Consider the following 24,207-nt stretch of genomic DNA (forward strand, 5'->3'; position numbering starts at 1 on the left):
ATTTTATATAAGTACTGTGAATTGTGATTTTGTTTAGTGTAGTATAGGCATTTAACCGTTCGACACAATTATACTAATTTGTCTTTAATTATTTATAAGTCCGTAAAATGAGTTTAAAAACTATAAATGATACAAGTAATACGAGTGACAGTGATCCTTTAATTCATACAGATGAAACTGATGAAAGTGACCAATGTTCATCTCAAAGTATACAACTTTCGGAGCTCAATACTATTTCCCGAGATAAACCTCGGTCTTCCGAATCAATTTCAATGGCTACTATACTTGATGGCACTTTTTCTAAATTAGTTTCTTCTGATTCAAAAAATGTAATAGCTACTTGTGTTAAATGCGAGCCAAAAAATGTCAATATCAAGGGATCCAAATATTCTACTCCATTGGGTTGCATGGAAATTAAAAAAAAATTGTTAAAGATTGTTCACAAATCAGCACAAGTTAAAAAAAAAAATGTTATTATACTTGATACCCATGCGTTACTATCGTTACTATAGCGATTATTGTTATAATTATGAAAAATTGTTGTTATTATTGTTATTACTTGAATTGTTATTTAATCATTATTATTAAAATATTAAATTATCTGAAATTTACATAACAATTTGTTTGGTAATTTATCGGTTTACCTATCAAGATTAAGATAAAAACGCTAAAGGTGATAATATATCTAGAATGCATACCCATATGATTGCGATTAGTATAATAAACACAAGTTAAAAAAAAAAATTAATATTATTCTTGGTTTTAACGAATATATTTATTCTGAATAATTGTTTTATTCACGAATAAAACTATTCAAAATAATGTTATTCTTTATTCAATATACCACAATTATTCAGAATAAAAAATTATTCTTTATTCATAAATAAATCAGTTATTCATGCTTTTATTTTTTATTCATTATTTTGATTTGTTTCTGCCCAACTCTGATTGGGTTTAAACTTAAATTTTATGGAAAATAAATAGTTTAAATATATTTTAACTTAAATCTCAAACATTTTAGTTATTCATAAAATAACTACTATAATGGGTAAATTTGTTTTATATTTCAATATTTTCCATTCATACGTATATTACGAATTCTCGGTTGTATAACTTATAAGTTATAAGTTATAATAAAAATATCATGTCGATATAATATTATTATCTAATACATAATACATAATATGTATTTTAAATAGGCAAATAAACATACTTATGTTTCATAAACATTATATGTATATGAATAATGACATCGATTCACATAAGTTAATTTAATTTTTAGCGAGTGTGATGAGTATACATTTAACTGCTTAGATTTGGCAGATCTGGTTTCGTTTGTTCTCGCGATTCTCGTGATTCTCGTGGTTCTCTTGGTCTCGTAAAAAATGAAATAATATCGATTGGCAGTGGGAATACGATTGTAGAATTCTTCTCAGCTGATATTGTGTTCAATGTCTGAAAAATAAAATGAAATATGTTTATGATTATTTATTAAAAATAATACTAACATTATGATCTTAAAACATTAATTGCAATTGTAAAAATACAAAATAGGTATATTATGAATTGTACCTATACCTCAATACGTATACCTACGACTGTACGGTTATATACATAATATACAATTTATATTATATATATATATATATATATAAATGTATATAAACATTTATAATAATGATTAAGGAAAATACAACAGTCAGAGGCACCATTTCAGTTTTTTTAAGAATGTGTAAATAATTAAAGGACCAATTTTTCCCACCACCAGGCCAATCGTTTCTCTTTTTTTCACTATAGAAATTCTGTTATCTGCATAAACATAATTAGCTTTCATACATAACATATCCCTAAATTAATAAATTATATATAAAATATTCAAATTTTTGGTAAGTACCTTATCATTCAGCTTCTATTATTTTTAATTTTTTGAACGCATAAATTTGGTTAATAATTACCTATATATTTGAATTGGATATCAAACAAAAGGGAAAATACACAGTTAAATATTGGTAAACTGAAGGCCAAGGTGACAAGGCCATAGTATCAATATGAAGCCTAGGCCAATGACAGCTAAAAAAATTTCAGCCATCCTGGCACCCCCCCAAATGGCAAAAGTATATGTACCTAACTTAAAAATAAGTGGAAGAACCAAGATAAAAATCCATGATATTAAAACGCAATAACTTTGTCTATTTTAATGTTTCAAAAACTAAACTAATACTGCAATAGGTACCAGCCATATTTACAAAAAAATATCATTAAGTCCTTGAAAATTAAAAACCTGTAGTTTTTACAGAATTATCAACATACACTATATAGTAGCAAAATGTATGTATATTGAAGGCCAATCCGTATATGGCACAGCTACGTAAAATAAACTTAAAAAAGGATTAAAAATAATTATACGTATACCTAACACAAATAATTAATTAAAACTTTATAATATTATGGTATAAAATATAAACGGTATAATACAGCAAAATCATATATACCTGTAGATATCTGAGTTGTAGAGCAGCCGGAGAGTCGCTTATAACTTCCGAAGCTTCGCGGAGGGCTCGCGATGCTTTTTGTTCACCTTCGGCCGCGATGACCTTAGCTCGAGCTTCTCGGGCCGCCTCAGCTTCCGCCGCCATTGCCCTTTGCAATTGAACTGGCAACCTCACGTCCTTGCTGAAATGTTTGTCACACGTGCACGTATAAGACGTGTCATAATCGTTCTTATATAGATTAATGAAAAATAGTGAACTCACATTTCCACCCGTTCCACTTTGATGCCCCATGACTCGGTGGCCTCATCCAACGACACTTGCATGGTCTTAGATATGGCGTCTCGATCGCTGAGAATTTCATGCAACGGCCTGGTGCCCAAGACGTTTCTCAATGTGGTTTGAGCCAACAGCCTAGTAGATTGGTGAGCATTGGCCACATTGGCCACCGATATCGTAGCGTTGCACACCCGATAATAGACCACGGCGTCCACGGACACAGTCACACTGTCTTTGGTCAATACCTAAATATTGTGCAATACGCGTCAGGTGATGTTTGTCATATCATAAAATATTTATTGATATACTAGCTGATCCCGTGCACTTCGTTATCGGTTAAATGTACAAACTTTTATATGACTCAAATTTGTTCAATGCGTTATTTAATATTCGGTGTATGATTTATCTTAACTTTTCTGTTGTCCGGTTTAAAAATTCTGATTCATAGCAGTATATTATCAGGTAGGCAATCTATCTGCGGTAGATCCCAAACCCCGTGCTGTTTGTACGTAAGTGTATGATTTAACTCTAAAGTACCAAAGTTATACCAAATTTGTCGTTTTCACTTAATTCCACCTACGGTGGATTAATATAGTCAATTAATACAAAATCCTAACCTAACTTAAAAAAGTAAATTATTTTAACCCTTCTAGAAAATTACCCCTTTCAAAAATTAACCCTTTTAAAAATCAACTCTTCAATTTTTTCTAAGAAAATTACCATTCTTTTAAGAATTAAACCCTTTTAAAATGTAACGCTTTTTAAAAATTAAAAAAAAACAAATTTAACCCTTTTTAAATTAGCCTATCTTTTTCCCAGAGGTCTAATCTTCACACAAACATTCATTTATATTTATATATAATTGAATCTTAGTTGCATTACGGCTTTCTCGTGAAGTAATTGATTGTCTTGGTCATGGCATGGTATTGCTAATATCGGCACAATGAAACAAAGTCGTACGTAAAAAATGCGTGATTGACTAATTATAATACCAAGGTGGATATATAGTTATATATATATATATCTACCTTGTATAATACATTTATTTTATTTGTTTTTTGTTTATTTAAATGGTTGCTATTTGTTACAAAAAAATATTATAATTATTATCTATCTATATAATATATAAAATATAAGATTAAACACGTATTCCGTCTCCACGGTAATTAAAAAAAGTTTATTTTACTTCATGGAATTGTTGAATCATGTGTTTGTTATTCACATTGCCATTGGTTACAAAAAAATATTATTATTATTATTATTATTATTATTATTATTATTATTATTATTATTATTACAGTAGTCACTCGATAATTCGAAATTCAGGGGACACCGGTGGGTTTTCTTAAAATTTTCTTTCATATAAACCTTCTCCGTGAAATACTCTTTCGTTTAAAAAAAAATCAAGAAGATCTGATAAGTAGTTCCAGAGTTTAGCCTGTACAGAGATTTTCATTTCACATTTTTAAAGTAAGATATTATGCTATAATTTATATTTAAAAAGTAAAGCAAATAGTTTTTATTATTAATTATTATTATTATTATTATAGCTTAAAAACCCATGGCAACCATTTATAAACAAAAATTTCCATCGGAAATCTCAAAATTCCCGTTGGGGTTGATCCTCTTCCTTTTTAAATTAGCCTATTATTGGACCAAATTACACACAGTGTAAAAAATATCATCAAGATCGGTCCAGTAGTTTTGGTGTTCATCCCAGACAAACATTGTGACACAAGATTTTTATATAATATAAGATTATTTTGAGATGGTATTCGTTTAGCGTGTGACCCTACTGGGCCCACGGCTCCACCATGATTTACTGCAGTACTTGTTTATTAAGAATTAAGATAAACCGAAATGAAAAATATATTAACTCCAACTATCCAAAGAATATTTGCACTATCATACCACCGTCTCAACGATATTGGCTTTATTCATTTAACTATATCAATCGTTCTGGTTTTGCGTAAATATATAAATGTTTCCCCAAAATATTACTAACTTTTTCTAACAGAAACCACCTCCAAAGTTAAAGATCGAAGCATCTATATATATATCTATATATCTTAAATAACGATTAAGAAAATCGAAAAATGACCTCTCTAAAGTACCATCTTGATCCAATTTGCTAAAAGATAAGGTACCTACAACCTACTATATATTGAAATTGAAACATTACTTCTGGAAGAAATTTTGTATAAAGGATAAAAAAATAAAAAGAAAAGGAAAAAAAAATAAACACCATTGTAAAAACAAACAATAGCTCCCTCGCTCCCCTCAGAATCTAATAAAATCAAATTAATGGAAATCAATACATTTAGCCTTTCGTTCAGAATTTAAAAGAATATAAGGTATAGGTACCTACTACCTACCCTATGGTTTCTGTTAGAAAAAGTTAGTAATATTTTGGGGAAACATTTATATATTTACGCAAAACCAGAACGATTGATAGTTAAATGAATAAAGCCAATATCGTTGGGACGGTGGTATGATAGTGCAAATATTCTTTGGATAGTTGGAGTTAATATATTTTTCATTTCGGTTTATCTTAATTCTTAATAAACAAGTACTGCAGTAAATCACGGTGGAGCCGTGGACCCAGTAGGTACCTACGACCTACCTAATGCTCATGACGGTTATAACTCTCTTAAAAGATTTTTCCTAGGTTTTTAAGCAACATAATATTTTAAAGTTTCTTAATAGTTATGATTTTGTATTTACAATCAATTTTTAATACGACCATTAACTTGTTAATTCTATTTTAAATTAGAATTAAGTCTGTTTTTGAAATTGAATATAGTAAAGACGTTGATGTTTCCTTTCCATCCCCCTAAAATCACATAAATGTACTTATAGCATATAATTTAATTACTGATTATGAATATAAATATGAAACAAAAATGTATGCGTTTCCTATTATATATTAAAACCTGTCAAACCCACTACCCGCGTATGTATTGTGTCCGTGCTCCGCCTTAAAAATGCGTACAGAATATAAAATTTGAGTTGAGCAGAACCAATTTTGTGTATTTTAATATTAGAGTGAATTGAACTTTGATCAAATTTAAAGGTATTAATTTATTATACCTAGTGCATCTCGTATTTATTAATATTTAATGTTTAAAGCGGGATCTCATAAAATAAAAAATAAAATATCAATAAAAACTTACGAGGTGCACTAGATAAAATTCATATATCTTTAAATTTGATAATATATTAATCGACTCTAGTATTAAAACTAAAAACCTCAAAATTGGTTCTTTTGAACATGAATTCTAATATATACTTAATTGTTATATACTATGTACCAAATAAGAGTGCACCAGGCGGCCACGGGCAAAACCGGTTTTCTTACGTAAATTTGATGCACTTTTATTTGGTACAGGGTATATGTGATGTAGTTGTTAGTGTTAGAAAGGCTTAAAATGTCTACATGTCAAATATTCAATTAGTAGTAGGTTACCTCGGAGACTCAGTGATTATTATTATGTCCTTAAAACCACTATTATTATAACCTAACTGCAACGTCTACCATATTCACTGACGTTATCCACTCAAGAGGTAAAAAAACCTAAAAAAACCCCTCTCTCAATTTCAAATTATATTTTTTTTTTATTTCCAGTTGTAAAATATTAACCTTTTGGCTTTTATTATTGAAAAACCACGGGCTACACCCCTCCAGAATATAGTCTATATTATAGTATAATATATACTCTATTTAATAATACAGTGTAGTTATAGTATATACATTATAATATATAGGTATTCACTATAATAAACTATATACACTTATAATATAGTATAATATTATATTATGCGATATAACCTCTTGTGGCGGCACGTCGTACGTGCGTGTTCTCAAGTCGACACGCGCATAGTTGTCGATGCAGGGCAAAATGAAGAATATACCTGGAAAGAGAAAATCGCCCATTGGTTGTAAATAATTTAACATGATTATATATTTATGTATAATATTACCTGGCCCTTTCGCCCCGCCCGACACCAGACGTCCTAGGCGAAATATTACCGCTCGTTCGTACTCCTGAACTACCTGTCAGAGACAATACAAAACAAATATATTATATTGCAGTCATCGTGCAACAGAGTGCCGGGGTTCGTGTTGACGTAAGTTTTGACTTCTAAGTGCACTAACTTTGAAACAGACGAACAGAGAAAACGGGAAGGTGACGACAACAAGTGCCCAGGCACATCCAGTCATGAATTTACCGCATACGCCCGGATCGGTCGGCGCGCTGTCTTCGGCTGAAAGGCGAAAAGGATTAAATGATTATTCGAAAAATAATAAAATAACCGATGACCGACGTGGTAAGCCCCCGCTGATCCGAATAGAAGCAAATTAAAAACGAACGTTTCGACAAATCGATGGAAAACAAAATAACGCACATCTATCTCGTACGCAATTAAATTATATGGTTATCTATATTATAGATATACCTATATACAGCTATACAGCTATTACCTACCTACCGCGATTGTTTAAATTATAATTAGAGCGCGGATTTTTATGCACTTAAAAGTATCGAAATATGCCATATAATATGCAGTAAAAATCATGAAAATATGCAAAAAATATGCAGTCAAAATCATGAAAATATGTAAAAATATGCAGTCAAAAAAATAAAAATATGTAAAAAATATGCAAGAATTTTTTATTCATTTAAAATGTACAACAAAACTTATAATATTAATAACTTTAACGCCTATAAAAAAAAAAATTTAGGAAATTTTCTTAACAACTTAATTTATTATTAAAATTAATAATCATATGCATTTCAAGTTTCGGCATATTCACTATTTACAGACAACGACAAACGATGTAACCGAGTGCCCAGTGGTATGTCGATAACCGACTGACACAGCAAAAGCGATTAAGTTTATGTCGTAATCGATTATTTATTTATCTTATAATATTATAAATAAATATAATATGTATAAATTATTATTTAGTGACTATAAAATTTAGTTTTAATTTTTCTACTTGACAAAATATTATTTTATACATTTTTTAAATTTTTGCTTCAATATGCAATAACCTTTAAATATGCAGAAATATGCAAAAAATAATTTCACCATTACCTTCAAATTATGATGATTCGTGGAGATAACTGACAAAAATTCAAAAATATTAAAAGGAAAAAAATATGCAATTGCATAGGAATCCGCGCTCTAATTATAATATTATATGTGATGATGTTTATATGAAAATATACTTTGATGGAAAATAATTCAAATTATCGAGCATTAAAAAGTTCAAACATTTAATCGAATTACCTATCGTGTAAAAGAGTTATCGATTAAATTTTTTATATTTTATAAAAAATAATACCTAATACCTATCATAGGTACAAAATAAAATCAATAACTCTTCTATTTACTCTATATGTGTTGTAAAACGATTCTAATCTCAATGGCTATAAAATTAAAAACCATCGCGACCTTAACGAGTATACATTTAAAATAACATATATGAAAAATATTTATAATAATACATTTTTTATACCCACATTGTTTTATAATATTCGTTCTATATAACCTACCTACCTACCTACCTACCTACCTACCTATTTGTATGTACATATACATTTTTTTTTATAAAATATTTGAGTATTCGAATTCAATAAAATCCAGAATGTTTTAATTGTCACGGTTTCAACAACTATCATACCTGAATGTTTTTAGGCTATAAAGGTTGATTCTCCGCTCAGAATTATTTTCATAATATTATGTACCTAGTGATTTATCATTGAAATCAAACTGAACTCATACATTACTGTGCCTCAAATACTCAATGAAGACTCGACACCTACTGCACTACTGCACAGAAGGGTGGTTACAGTGGCGTAGCTAGGATTATGAAATGGGAGGTGTTTTAAGTATAGATTAAAACCAAGTTTTTACAGTTTTTGTGTATAAATAAATTAAGGGTTCAGAACTTGACTTGTTACACTAAAAATTATCGAAATATGCAGTCAAAATTCTCAAAATATGCTTAAATATATGTACTATGTAGCAACATTTTTATATTATTTTTGAAAAATCATAAAACATATTGCAATTTTACTAATAAAAAACTAAAAAGTAAGTAGGTACACAAACCTGATAAATAAATAAATAACAACTTAATTTTTAAATATACTGGCATACAATACTAGGTTACTAAATAAGTAATAACGAATAACGTGATATGCGAACACCGTGATAAACGAATACGTACCTACTGATGTTCATTCATTCGTACAATTTACAATCTAGATGTCAATTATAGTTTAAACCAGGGTTGGCACGAAAAAGCCCACCCCGAAAAAACCCGGGCTGCTTTTCTGGGTTAAACACACTAATTTTTTTTGAAAAAACCCATAAAATCCGGGTTACTTTTCTGGATAAAATAGAAGTTCACTCTTTTTTTTTTAACTTGTGTAAAAACACCCAAACCCCCCCCCCCCTGGCTACGCCACTGAGTGGTTACCTACTTTCTGCTTTTTTATTTTTATGATTAATTTTTATTTCACTATCTGTTACAATATGTTATTGAAATAATCATTAAGAGGACGCTTATACATAGGCATTTGTTGTCTCCGTCTACAAATAACATAGCAATTTCACACTCAACAAATCACGTTTAACCTCGTTAGTTTAAAAATTTGAGTGAAAATCGTCCTATTATAACTATATTGATGCCTTGATGGTATATAAGAACATAACTGTGTTGGTATGTTAGTTTTTTTACGATATTTTAATTTTTTAGCAAGTTTTGCGCATATAATAATATAGCGTAAATTAAAAATACTCATATCTCACTTAGAAACTGAATTATCGTAAATACCCACACAAACGCAGATATGCTCTTACCGTCAAGTTTCATAATAAATCGATTCACTCTGATTTATCAACTAATGAATTTAAACGTGATCTGTTGAGCGTTATAAATTGGATAATATGTTACACACTTGTAAGACGGAGTCACGGTTACAATAAATCTCTGTGAGTGTCCTTTTAATAAAGTGCCATAACTTTATTAATATAGAGAAAAAAAAAGTCATGATGAAGAATCCACCCATATCCACTTTGACATGAATTTGGTAATTTAATTAATAATTATATTATTATTTAAATTTAAATGTAATTAGTTGAGGTGTAAAAATAACAAAAACATGCAAAAATTTATTTGGCCCATGGGGGGATCGAACCCACGACCTTCGCGTTATTAGCACGACGCTCTAACCAACTGAGCTAATGGGCCACTTGCGCAATGTATGATTATTATTTGGTTCTGAGCGGAGCGATGAACGTAACCTAATGCTTGACAATAATGTGATTTTTTAATTTATTTTTTTGTGTCAGTCATAGATGATAATTGTAAAATGACAACATATTTTAAATCAGTAAAATTTCTATTTCCAACTTTAAATTTGAGACATCCTTGCTGCAATTGCGGTGGCGGATTTAGGAATTGAGGTAGGAGGCTTCGCCAAATAATATATTAATGTATATATTGGATGTTTAGATAGGTATTTATGGGCCCAATGGGGGGAAGTCCGGACCCCGTGCCCCCCCTATAAATACTCCACTGCTGCAGTGACGTACCTGTACTAAATGACGAGGTACCTACACTTGACATAATATTATAATTTATAACAAATCTACAGCAAAGTGAGTTCCCTAATTTTTTTTCTTTATTCTTTTATCGTTGTTATTAGGTACCTACCTACAAGGATCTTCCACATAAGTGCAATTTCAACTTTTGACTTGGGGAGGGGGGGGGGCTGAATATAATATATATTAAAGGCAAGCAGGCCATTGCAATATAGCATTTTAAAATTATGTCCTATGTTTTTTGGGGGGCTATGGCTAAGTTTGGAGGGGACTAGGCCCCCCAAGTCCCTCTCAATTTGCGCCAATGATCTTCCAGCTGTAATTGGGAAACAATTTGACGATTGGCTATAACAAAAACGATCAAAAATTAAAACTGTAACCATTATATTTTGTTTATATATATTATGTATTTATGTACATAGGTACCTATATTATTATAGTGAAACTTAGTTATAATACAAAGTCGATTTTCACACATTTCGCTATTATAAATATATACTGTTATATACTTCTAAAATAGTGAAAGGTGATATCCCGGCAGGAAAATTATACTGATCGTGTTATAGTTTATATCTTATAAAAAAAATATTTCTCTGTATAAATTAGGTTAATACTATAGTCCCATAATCGATTTGTTATCAGTAACAACGATAACAACTTATGTAGGTACCTATAATTTAATACTTAAAATTTAAATGTAGGATATTAAATTATTTTATTTTATTATTTCGTATTATTTCGAGTTACCTGTTACCTATACAGCTACAGAATTGATGTTATTCGTTCTGCAATTGTAGCATATAAATGTATTTATATTTTAACTTTTACAACGGTTTTTTGCCGTTTATATTTTTAAATGTTTTTTTAATGGGAAAAAAGTAATTGGTATGAAAACATATTTAAATAATAAAATTATTAATTTGTATGGAATTACATAAAATATGTATGTATTGAGAAATCGCTTACAAGAAATAATTCGTTACAACAAACAAATTAATATTCACATATTATACGAATTTGCAGTCATAACCGATTTTCACTGTTTATACCTACAGGTATATCGTATATAATATTATAATAGATTTATAGTACATGCGTGAGCGTATATTTCGTGCGGTTTTAAAGGTCTTCACGGCCGCCAGTAATTGTATTTGATTACGTTCTGTCAATTTTCAAACCTTTGATCTATTCATTATGAGTTATGACATAATTTAACATAATATTATTTTATACATATAAATACAATTATAATAATGTTATACATCGTTTGTGCTGTGTAAACATTTGACGAATTGACGCGTACGGGAGGGTACACGTGTATGCAAGTATAAGTACACGCAAATAACATATACAAAATAATATAGATTATATAGGTATTGAACAGTGAACTATGACGAAGTTTATGCAGGTACTCGTGTCGTAAATGTATTGAAAACTGAAATGTATTACGAGACTGACACGTGTCATCATGGCCCGGCCACGGGTAGTCTCATAAATATAATATTATATTATGAAACGTCGACATTTGATGGTAATTCATGTCACCGGACGCGTAATAGTATATAATAATAATATAATATATACCTGTTGTACATCATTGTTTCCAACAAGGACGGAAAGTGAGCTATTTCAGTCTCGGACGACGTTTGTGCCGCGAGCCACAGATATATCTTCTTTTTTTGTAGCGCCTGCACTACCGTCTCCGCCCCTTTCGATGTATTAAGATGGGATTTCGGTGGGCTTTGCATTTTTTTCCAAAGTCAGCTAGGCGATGTTCGTATTGTAACATACGCGGTCCATGTATTTTTGAATCAGAATAAGAAGTTTTCATTTTGCATATTTTTTAAGAGCATTTTAGGATTTTTGGGACATAAAACCATATTTTTATAGCATTACTATTCCAGGCAATTTCCAGCCCTAATAATCATAATTATTATGATGATCCACGATGAATTCAGTTGTAACTTGTTTTTCCTTGTTCTCGGAATCTAAATTCGCTAAACTGTTTCATATATATATAGAACACTAAACCACTAAGCTACACTACCAATTAGTATTCGATAAAATAATCAATAAATAAAACGTGTTGATAAGTTTGTGGCCTATGGGGCATGTGACAAGTCGCAAGTACTTATTGTTTTCGCCATAACCATTCTTTTCCTGAAATTTTAAAAGAGGTTTGAATTCCATTGTATACCCGTTTTGGAAAAAATATTATACTTATATTTCAGATTTTTAGAGGAAGTTTTGATTTTTCAAGTACTTACGTGTGTAATGAATTAGAATTTATATATATAATATATGTTGAATGTTGAAATAAAAAAAATTAATTTAAAACCTTTAATTAAATTAATTTTCCGTTGTCTATAGTATAACAATGTTATTAAAAAATATAACAATAATTAATAATTCAATTAAAAAAATCACTATATAGGTGATAACATAATATTTTTTCTATTTGTTCAAGTTCAACATAGTTCCGCGAAAACATTAATAACTAGGTATAGGTATAATAATAGTAACATCAAACAATTTAAGTTATATAATATTATTATGTTTGTGAACTGCGGTGAACTGTGCAGATTTTATACAACCCGTGTTAAATAAATAGAAAAAAAATTTTCTTTGATTTTTAGTTGTTTCATAACATTTTGATCATAATATAGTATATAAATTGACGGAAACGGGTAATCGCCCGTTCATGTATATTATCTGATTTGGACAGTACCTAAACCTTTCCAACCGCTGTGTAGCAAGGAATGGAGATTTCCACTTTTACCCCACTGATTGGGAAAAAAAAAACATTTACTGAAAATGTAATTTTTTCAACGCTTCAACGGGCACTAAAACATTAAACTTTCGGCACATGAGTGAGAAGAAAAAAAATTACATACAATTATTCATAAGATTGATATCGAGACTTTATCTAGAGAGGCAATTCACGGCACATGAAAGTGCTGTAGCCTGCAAAGTGATTGAGGAAAAGTCTTCCCTCCCGAATTTTTATGATTACATATTTTGTCTGAGCTGTAATGGAGCTTACAGGAATACCTAATGTTATGAATATAATAGGTCAAGGTGATTCTATGTTGAATAACTTGTAATTTGTAATCGTAAAATGTTTATACACCCATCGCTATTCACTAATCCATAGGTGTTCTCAGAATTGTTTAATGGAAATGATGGAAAAATTTATTTCCACGAGATTTTAGCTCCTTTGCCCACAATAAAAATTGAATATACCAACATTAAATCTAAGTAGAAAAATATTATTTTCACTATGACACAAATTGACAAAAATCTATTGTCATTTTTAAATGTTACCTAAGTATATCAATTTTTCTTGATTATTAAGACATGTAATAAAGAATTCTTTAGGGATCAATAGACACTTTTCTATGAATGGCTGACAATGTTAACCCCCGTTGAGATGGTTCTAACATTATATTAACTTATAATCGTATAGAGTAATTCCTCGGTATCCGTAGAGGTTAGATTACAGGAAAGTTGCGCGGATAACAAGACCATAAATAAAAGGTACGTCGTCGTGGCACCCGTAAATCGTCAAAACCTCCCCTAACATAACTCATTTTTTTGTACCCGATTTGTATCCATTTGTACCCGCATTAAAAAAAATTGTACCCCTCTCCTTTAAACGCAATGTAATAAAGTAAATGTATAAGTTTCATTTTTTAAATTTTTAAAATACGTTATATGTATATTATAGTTAATATTTTTTTATTTTTTATTAAATAATTTAATTTTAATTTAATTTATTAAAAATGTATACATACGCTATTAGGAAAGATGAATAAAGTAAGTAATAGATGTTCACTATTTGAAAAGGTTTAATCCACGTTTATTTATAATTAATATATTATTTTTTTAAATATTATAATGATTTATTATAAATTAACAATTATGACGCAAATTATTTAATTTATATTTTGTATTATTATATAATATATATTAAGTACCTATCAATAAACCCATGCCGAACACTCATAATATTAATGATATGTTATTATAGTTTTAAATTATGATACAAAATTAATATTTTACTACAATTTATCACAAAGATTTTTAACACTTCTCGTTTGATGTTCACCTGTACTACATAAAAATATTTAGAGCAATATTGTTGGCAAGAAAATTATTTAGGTACGTATTAAACTGAATAAGAGTGGTTGACGCGAATTTCCGCTTAAATGTTATATTCATGATATTATAATCAATTATAAAAAAACATTAATCTGATAAAAAAATAGCTCACGCGTTACACCATTACGATTGAGAAAATAATATGGATGATTTTTTTCCATAGGTACATACATCACCTATAATTATACACTCTATTATGGATCATCTGAAACTATAAATAATACTTTATTATCGTGATGTTTGTATAACCTCTGACTATTTTCAGACTATTGAAAAAAATAATATACCTATTGATAAAGTATAAGTGATAATTGAAATTACACAGCGATTTTATGTTATTGAATCGCTTATTTTTTGTTCGTCTAGACTTTGAGATTTACAACTATTAAGGGGCCTCGCAACTGCCGTCAATTTTAGCTGAAAAGACCTAAAGTATTAACAAAATGAAGGATCTAACCTTGTCCGATTTTTATTCTGAAAAAAAATTTGATCTCACCAGAAAATTTTCTGTAGATCCTACGAAGCACTTTCTAAAAACTAAATTTCATATTATTGTGAACTGTAATTGAAAACTTGAAAATATCAACTTTTTTGAATCATAATTAAAATTAAAATTAATATTTAAAATGGAAAATGTTTCGTACGATCTGCAGACATTTTTCTGCTGAATTCAAATATTTTTTCAGAATCAAAATCAGACTACGTTAACTAACTTTAATTTTGTCAAAACAAATGTATGTCTTTGTATGATTCGTGTAGTCGTGACGGTCATCAAGTTATTGACGTGTGCATGCGTGTACGAGAGAGGATACCTGAATTTAATTTCACTCACACTAATAATCATTTACAACTAACACATAGATCCCGGGCGGCTATGACAAGATTAGAAATTTCCTAAATGTTGCCCCTTAAATAATGACCGTAGCGAAACCCCTTAATGTACAAACTCGCCAATGTCCAATACTCGATGCCCTATACCTAAACCTATGCCATCGTCGCCTTAATTTTTTTCTACTTTGGCAACGTTGTTATGGTACGTAGTACGTGTTGGTGTTACAAAAAAGAATGTTTCAATTTCTTTTAATTTCTGTCTTTTTTTATTGAACTCAAAATGGCAATGTTGTGGGAGGAGGCAACTTCATGCAACTTTAGAGGGGATTGGATACCGACCGTTTTTAAGGAGTTCGATTTATAGGCAATTTTCTATGTGTTTGCGTTCTGCAGGTCGTGTTTATATTGTGTATAATATGATAATTAGTGTGGGTAACTGTGTATGGAAAAAAAAAACGTGTACCTATAAACATATATATCAAACATTAGTCAAATAATAAATATTCAATTATTGTAAATTTTTGGAGACAATTTATACAGATGGGGGTTGAAAGACTCCCCTGCTTGCGACTGTGGCCATTCATCTCAAACAATGGAACATATAATAAGACATTGCCCAATCCGAGCTTTCAATAAACCCATTGCCGACATCCACAACATTTCGAATGCAGCTCTAACCTGGTTGAGATCACTTGATATTCCCCTATAGAAAATCATCCTACCACATAGAAGTTACCATGTTACCATAATTACTGACTAATTATATTATACTATATGTTACTACTTTATTTTATTATTTTGTTCTATTCTTACAAAGTTTATTTGTTAATAATTTTATTGTGTTATAATGCTTGTCTATAATACCATACGATAATAATAATAGGTAATGCACCTATTGTTTTTATTGATAGGTACTCGTAAGTATAGTCGTATACTCGTATTATGTGTGTCAACGTGACATACATTTTTCAACACTTCGAATAGGTAGTAGAATAATATGAATATCTTCAAAATAATTTTTTGTGAATAAATATAGAATTTATTTGCTATTATTTTGTATAGAATCTTGTCCTTATTTAGATATAATTTTAACTTTTGAGTGTCACACGCCAAATTTAAAAATGGCTGAATAATAAGTATACTAATATAATAGTTAATATTATGATATAAAATCATTGGCAGAAATCGGGGAGGGGGATTGAGGGGGTCTATCCGTCAAGCCCCCTCCTTTTTTGGTTTTGTAGGATCGAAGCCCCTCCAATCACATTAATGTTAATAATGTTAGCCTTCTGAAATTGTATTGGATTTCCGCCTATGTATAATATTATGTAATATTTACAAGTTATAACAATAAGTACCTAATCATTATCATATAAAAGCAGAGCTTATGCTAAGTAGTTTTAACCAGTGTTAAAATTTAAAAAATAAAAGAAAGGAAACTCACAGACTTGAAAGAAATTATCGTTCCTTATAATAATCAAACTCAACCTAACCCGTGGGAATCTAATCACACGCACCAACCATCCCTTCATCAATAGGTAGTTGAAATATAATATGCCAATATACGGCAATAAGTACTAGTAACGTTTTAAGACAATTAGGTATTACAATAAATATTATTTTACTTGTCATTTATTAACATAAAATTAATAGTTACATAAAAGTATATTCTAACATTTCTAACTAATTAGGTAATTAATCAAAAATTCAAAATTGTATAATATCAATAAATAGATAAAAGACTTTTGATCAAGGACTAAGATATTACTAGGTACATCTTAATTGATGTTTTTGACCGTGTTATGGTAAAGAAAAATCGTTAAATTGAATTTTAATATTTTATTGAACAAGTACCTACAGGCTACAACTTTACGAAACAAAAGTTACAAAATTACGCAATATTATTTTAACAAAATAAAACGTTCCGTTCCCCCATTCTAATGAAAATAATTAGAAGGGATGCTCTTAAAATATAAAAAAATTTAAGAGGACCTCCGCCCACTTCCCCAATTTGACCACTGGTTCAAATCACTACGAATAGTTCTAATTTTTTGATTTAAATTGGCAGTTGTAAATATATATTTGGTCAGTTGTCACTTGGACACATGAGTTCTCGGCGATATTTACATTTCATAATTTTATGTAACATATTAGATATACAATTTATTTGTTTGAATTCAAAACAATTTTATGCTCTTAATTTTTGTTGTACCAAGTACCTGTGTACATTATTCCATTCCGTTGTTATACAAATATTGGGTACTAATTATTTTATTATTATTATGGTGCACCACAATGCAACCATGGTTATAATTTAGCACAGTTATATTCAATCCAAGAAAAAGCTTTAGGAAAAAAATGCATTTTAATCTGTGATAAAATGTAATTTGTATTATAAATAGCTATATATTATATTATAGTATTAACTGTATTATAATATTATGCATTTAATTTTTAGTTTTCTGAATATTGGTTGTTGTTATACTTGTTTAGTAAATATTTTTAAAATCACATGACGTGTACAAAATTATACTGGGCAATTATAAAAATTCCTTAGCACAAACTCTATCAATAAATAATAAACGATAAATAATTACTCCAATTATTTTAATCTGACTAAAATTATAATTGTGATTTGCAAACGTAAGCGCAATTATTTCGTTTGATCACGAAGATTACTTTATAAATTATAATATACGAGATTAAATAAGTACCTAAATTATATTATTATTAAGCCATATTACGCATAGGTACACCGTGTTTGGTAATAAAAAAGTAATATTATTATTACCATAATCTATAACACTATAGGCTCTCTATTTTGACGAACCTGTATGATATGCAGTTACGTGCGTGCAGAATCATTATAGATTAGTTAATAAACCAATGCAATTAATTGTCCACTGTGCATTGTTTCAAGCACGGGCGACAAATGATACCCATTATCTTAAATTTTTTCGCCTTACACAACATAAAATGATACTGACATCACAATAATTCGTGTTCGAATAAACCGAATGAACTACAGACTGCAAAAAGACGACACGGTACATCAAATATTGCGAAGGACAATATTCTCCTGCACACGGATATTTGTTATTACAAGTTAACAACCTTGACATAAATGTTAAATAAAATTGTATACATACAGTGTGATTCATCAAGCATTCTCAACCCCATTCTTTCGTTTAATAATGAATTTATTCATTTTAAAATTTCCAAAAATCATATTTTGAATAACTGCATTATTGAAGTAGAAAAAGGGAGCGACTGGGTGAGTATGGCTGATGAATCACTCTGTATATAATTATATTACATACTGTATAGGTACAATGTGGCATAGACACAAGTGTTGGAGGGTGCTAACTGACGATATCTGGCAAAACTAACAGACTTTATTACTTTCGGTAAGGTTCAAATTTATACCGAATGCTATTTATACAACCAACGTTTGTATAACTTCATAAACCAAACAAGGTTCCGACGGTTCCGTATCATATATTCATATAGTCATATTATACATAGACATTAGACATTGATGTGTACTATAGTCTATAGTGTAGACATTAGACGAGTTGGTAGTAGGTATATATATTATACGTACATCAATTATTGTTATGCATAGTAATAGTAGTTTATTTGAAAACAAAATGTGTTCGTATTGAATCATGAAAGCTAATAAATAACAATCGATTAGATAATTAAAAATAAAAAATAAACTGGTGAGCTCACTTCTGCTGCATAATATATTTCGGTAGTGAACCTCGAAATTGAATATTTAACTGTAATATTGGTGTTTTACATTTGGATCCAATAAAACAATCATTGAATCTACACGAAGAACGATTTTGAGTGTCGATCAGCCTTTATTCTCTATTAAATTTGTGACTAAATAGGTAGCTCGCATGTATAGTATAAACTATAACTATAGCACATTCTTGATTCAGAAATTGACCGCATTTTTGCCAAAATATCGCATAAAAGTTGATACCGTAATATTTCACGAATAAGTTCATGTTATATATAGCTTAAAGTATGAATATTTTGAAGGTATCTTTGTGTAGGTAATACTAAGTATTCATTATTATACAAATATACTGTATAGAAAATATTAAATAATAATATGAGTAATGAGTAGGTCGTGTAAAGTATTCGAATAAATGTATTCAAATACTTTTTTATACTCGAATAGGTACTATTTTAAATACTTTTTGTAATAAATATTCGAATACGTATTCTGAATATTTTTATTTTTTTGTGTTTTTTTATTCATTAAAAAATACTTTTTTTGAACTCGAAAATTAGTTTATTAGTGTGACAAAACAAATTTTTTTTATTAAAAATCGGGAAAATTATAAGTTATAACTTATATAAGCAATAGTTCTTCTAGTAGTTTTTTTCTTTGAATAGTAATCGTATAATATATTCAGAGTATATTTATTTTAATGTATTCGAATATGTATTCGGAATACTTTAAAACTCATTTATTCGAATACAAAATAAAAGTATTGTTTAAAAGACTGTTCATGACAAAAAAAAAGACTGATAGTTTCAATACAGATAGGTACAACAACATTATTTTAGCTATAATAAAATAACAAAAATCGTGTTATTTTGTCGTTTTAATATCTTATTGTATTACATTTTTAAGTATTTCACCCTATAGAAACAAAAACTAAGTAAATCGAAAAACGCTTTAAATATATATATTATATATATAAGCATCAAATGCGTCACATAAATAGCTAAAACATATCCAAAACATTTTACCATACTTTGAAAATGTTAATTTAAGTATAATACTGAAAATGTTTCTGGATTAAAACCGTCGAATCTCGTCATTGAGTAGGTCACTGCAACAGTCAGTCAATTGCAACAGAAGTGTTAAATTTAATACAAAGATAAATCATACATAAATCGATAAAAAAAGTTAACTTAAAAATGCCAACTGTCTATAAATAGCACAAAAAAGAGCTAAAATGTATTTATATCGTGACTATAAAATTATAATCTAAATATTTGGTTAAAATTTCAAGTCTCTATTAAAGTTATTCATTTTTGAATAACACAATAAATTAAAATACATTTTGTCAAAAACGGGTTTCAATTGAAACGTCAGTTTTTCCCAATTAAATATTTTCCTTCTGCCCTTCCATCCCCTTCTTATAAAGTATCAACTATACCAAATTTGATACCAGATACCCTCAAAACTGAAGATTGAAGCATTGTTAGTACTACCAACATGATAGCAGACACAAGAAAATAAAAACATACATAGTTGTAAGATATAATTATGAGTTCCACTTAAAATCTAAAATGTAATATTTATTTATCAAGCACCTACAACAGCTGATTAATCTTTATTATTAATCAACCTCTACGTTTACAGACATTAAAAAGTAATCAAGATTCAAGGTTCTCCTCCCCTCAAGTGTTTTCCATGACATACACTATTTATTTAATGGTAGGTAATTACTTATTAAAAATAAACAAATTTGAAATTATAATTTATTATATCGAATATCTTTGAAAAGCAATAAACATCAGTATACTTGGCACTGGGCACTTGCAAGAATTTGCATTTGAGTTTATAATTACTAATTGAACGAGATCCAATCAGTTCGTATAATATACACCCTGCAATGTCTAACAGGTAATTTGTTTTTAAATATTCTCGAGTCATAACTTATGACCTAACGTAACAATAACTTAATGTAATCTCTGGTCAGGTGACACTACTGAGGGTCTTCCTATTCGAATATTTTATAATGTTATATAAACTTTGTCATCATACTTACTGATTATTGTAAAATAGATTGTAAATATATGTTTTAAATAAAAAAAAATATTCTCTAGATTTTTTTTTAATTTTGTCGGTTCTCATATTATTTAGTCCAAGACAAGTTATTATACAGAAATGATAACACAAATTATGACAAATTAACCACTAATACGTTTTTCGTAAACATTAACAAAACTATGCGAATAGAAAAACGCATAACATCATGACTCACGAAGTTAGTCGTAATTATTTATCATACGCATTCGTGTTTCATGCACGATATATGATGTAACACAGCCACTGAGATAGATAATATAACAGAGGGCGGATGCGGACGTAAAACCGAGCCGTCGCAAAACATTTCATTTTTACACACGAATAATTTACGACGGACATATAATAATGTATTATTTTCATTTATAATTTTATATTTATTTTGATTATTTAATTATTTTTTTTTACACATTGAACGTGTACCTACCTAGTATACTAGTATCATGTTATAATAATAATAATATATTTAGATACCATAGACCTTAATATACTATAGTATACAGGTATGTACATATTTTCCATCAATCAAAATCTAAAATTTAAATTAATATATTTTTTTTATTTATTCTTCAAGAAGATAATGGGCCCTATGGAACATTTTTGTGTTGTTGCACATGTCGCCCATGAGTTCACAATTTGAAATATAAATTCATTATAAATAGTTCATAATTTCATATAAATTACATATTATTATTTTAATTTTGCAATACACATTTCTCACACACCTGTAACTAGAATATAAATATAAATAAATACATATATGCTTTTCTTTGTTTATATAATATTATATTATAATGTAGTATTAGGATATACTAGGATATACCCATTATATACTTATACTTATATTTAAAAATGTTCAAACAATAGCTTTAAAATTAAAATATGAATAGAATAACTTCTGCGAAAAAACAGCGATATTGTTGTTACTTTTAATTTAGACAATAGTCCAATAATATTCACATTTCACTCTTATATTAAAACTAACGAAACTAAATGTGATCAGCTGAATATATGTATTCTATCTACGCGCTTGAAAGACGAAGACAATACACAGGGCCGTCCTTTGAGAGGGCTTGGGGGGGGGGGGGTGTCTCACCCCTTCACTCAAGATTTTTTTTAAATATTTAGTCGGCAAATTTGGCACTTGGTCAATGTTTTCGGCAATTCGGCATCGTCAGTATTTAATAGTATTTTTATTATTTTCAAAAAAATATTTGTATAATATACAAATACATATTATATATATTTGATATTTGATTAAAATGACGTCAACGACATTTCGAATACAATAAATTCCAAAAATAGACGAGTATATCTACTATCAGTGTATTGCGGGACTGTACAACACGTAATCCGTAGCCCGTAGGTATTCTATTGACTTATTACAAAATATTTTAAAAATTGGAAACTGAAAATATCCGTAAACAAAACGTCATAATATTTTCAAAATGTTATGATGTAAAGAAAGTGCTAATATAAACATTCAGTTAAAAATGCATGTATCTACAGTAATTTGTTTTAAAGTTACACTAAAAACCAAGATCGATTTTGTCGAAAACTAATTTTGCATAAACATTCCCGTTTTTCCTTAAATTGTTTTGTTTTTCTTGGATTTTTTTATTTTTAACCCTCCGGAGTACCACTAGATTCACATTCCCATCAAAAAAGATACTTTTGAAGAAATTCTAAGCATATTTTTACTGTCTTAAAAAGTGATGACAAAAAAAAAATAATAAACAAATAAAAAAAAACACATACATCATTATAAATCAATGAATCATTTCCGCTCAAGATCTAAATAATGCTATTTTTTTTCTTTTATGGTCTTAACCTTTAACTTCGGGAACTATGACCATTAGCATTTCGTGGGGGGGGGGGATTACTGTTGGTTGGTTGAGGAACACGTGTGTATGTGGGGTGAGAATTCATCGCTAGAAACCAGAGTGATCACCCATCCGGGTGCTAGTGACAGTAGTCACTACGGCCAACCATTCTACGCTACATTAGGCCCTTAAATAAAGCTGTATATAGTATGTTTTTAAAATTCTAATTTAAATCCTAATGCAAAATAATATAAAATTGTCGAGCGAAGCGAGAAAAAATTTTTGAGTCGGCAAGTTAATAGGTCTACCACCCCCCCATAAATTGTTCTTCGGGACGGCCCTGACAATACATAGAGATAATATAATATACATACTGCAGGTGTGTGGCGTACTTGTAATTTTTTTTTATTAAATCGTAAATCGTGATATATTAACAACCGACATCCGATAGCTTTAAGGGGGTTTCATACCTCGTCGTGCCGTGTGAAATTATCATGGTTACCACAATTACCAAACGATACCACATAGTTGAATATATGGTGTGAATCTCCCTTTATCCACAGTTGTGGTTTGTGGGTAATGAAGTAGGTAGGTATCTGCCAGTGCCGCAACTACACATTACGGGGCTGATGTGCAAATCTTAATTTGGGGCCTAAATTTTTTTTTCAAAAAAATATGTTAGCTGATGCTTATATTATAGCGGTAGTCTAGTAAATATTTGATTTTACTGTCTTAAAATGTTTTATAGACGTCTTACTAATATTTTTTCATATTATTAGGTAGGTATACAGAAAAGTGTTATGCAAAAAAATGGCATATTACATTATTACAAAATGTCAGAATACCTGTAGTCTGTAGACTGTAGTTTTACTTGACCAGACTTTTTTAAATCAAATTTTTAGTAAAATAATTTTAAAAGTAGCATAATTTTATTAATTTTATGTATAAAACACCTGCACAATAACTGTCAGCAAGAGATATAGACAAAATAATTATGTTGTAGGTACCTAAAATTTGAATTCAGCTACAACATTTAAATTAATTATTATATTAGTATAAATAGCTAATCAAATAATTAAAATTAAATTATTTAATTGTGTAATTGTGTAATTGTAATAGTTGTATAATTATTTTAAAAATTGCATTATAGTATAACTTCACTCATTTTTAA

The 24,207-nt window shown here is 29.1% G+C and overlaps 1 protein-coding gene and 1 non-coding gene across 2 annotated transcripts in view; both read right to left on the minus strand.

The window, feature by feature from the left end:
* Positions 1-1,054: 1,054 nt before the first annotated feature.
* LOC100166594 (band 7 protein AGAP004871) overlaps positions 1,055-24,207 on the minus strand; it is a 28,512-nt gene continuing 5,359 nt past the window's right edge. The window contains exons 2-7 of the mRNA XM_001943778.5: positions 6,925-7,034; positions 6,750-6,822; positions 6,598-6,680; positions 2,754-3,013; positions 2,493-2,673; positions 1,055-1,455 (exon numbers count right to left, since the gene is read on the minus strand). Coding sequence (XP_001943813.2) covers positions 1,303-1,455; positions 2,493-2,673; positions 2,754-3,013; positions 6,598-6,680; positions 6,750-6,822; positions 6,925-7,034 — 860 coding nt within the window. The 3' untranslated portion in view covers positions 1,055-1,302. The remainder of the gene's footprint in view (positions 1,456-2,492; positions 2,674-2,753; positions 3,014-6,597; positions 6,681-6,749; positions 6,823-6,924; positions 7,035-24,207) is intronic.
* On the minus strand, positions 9,959-10,032 carry TRNAI-AAU. Its single transcript has one exon. It is a non-coding gene; the product is annotated as a tRNA-Ile (tRNA).

Source organism: Acyrthosiphon pisum, chromosome A1 (genome assembly GCF_005508785.2).
Source record: "Acyrthosiphon pisum isolate AL4f chromosome A1, pea_aphid_22Mar2018_4r6ur, whole genome shotgun sequence".
Lineage (NCBI taxonomy): Eukaryota > Metazoa > Arthropoda > Insecta > Hemiptera > Aphididae > Acyrthosiphon > Acyrthosiphon pisum.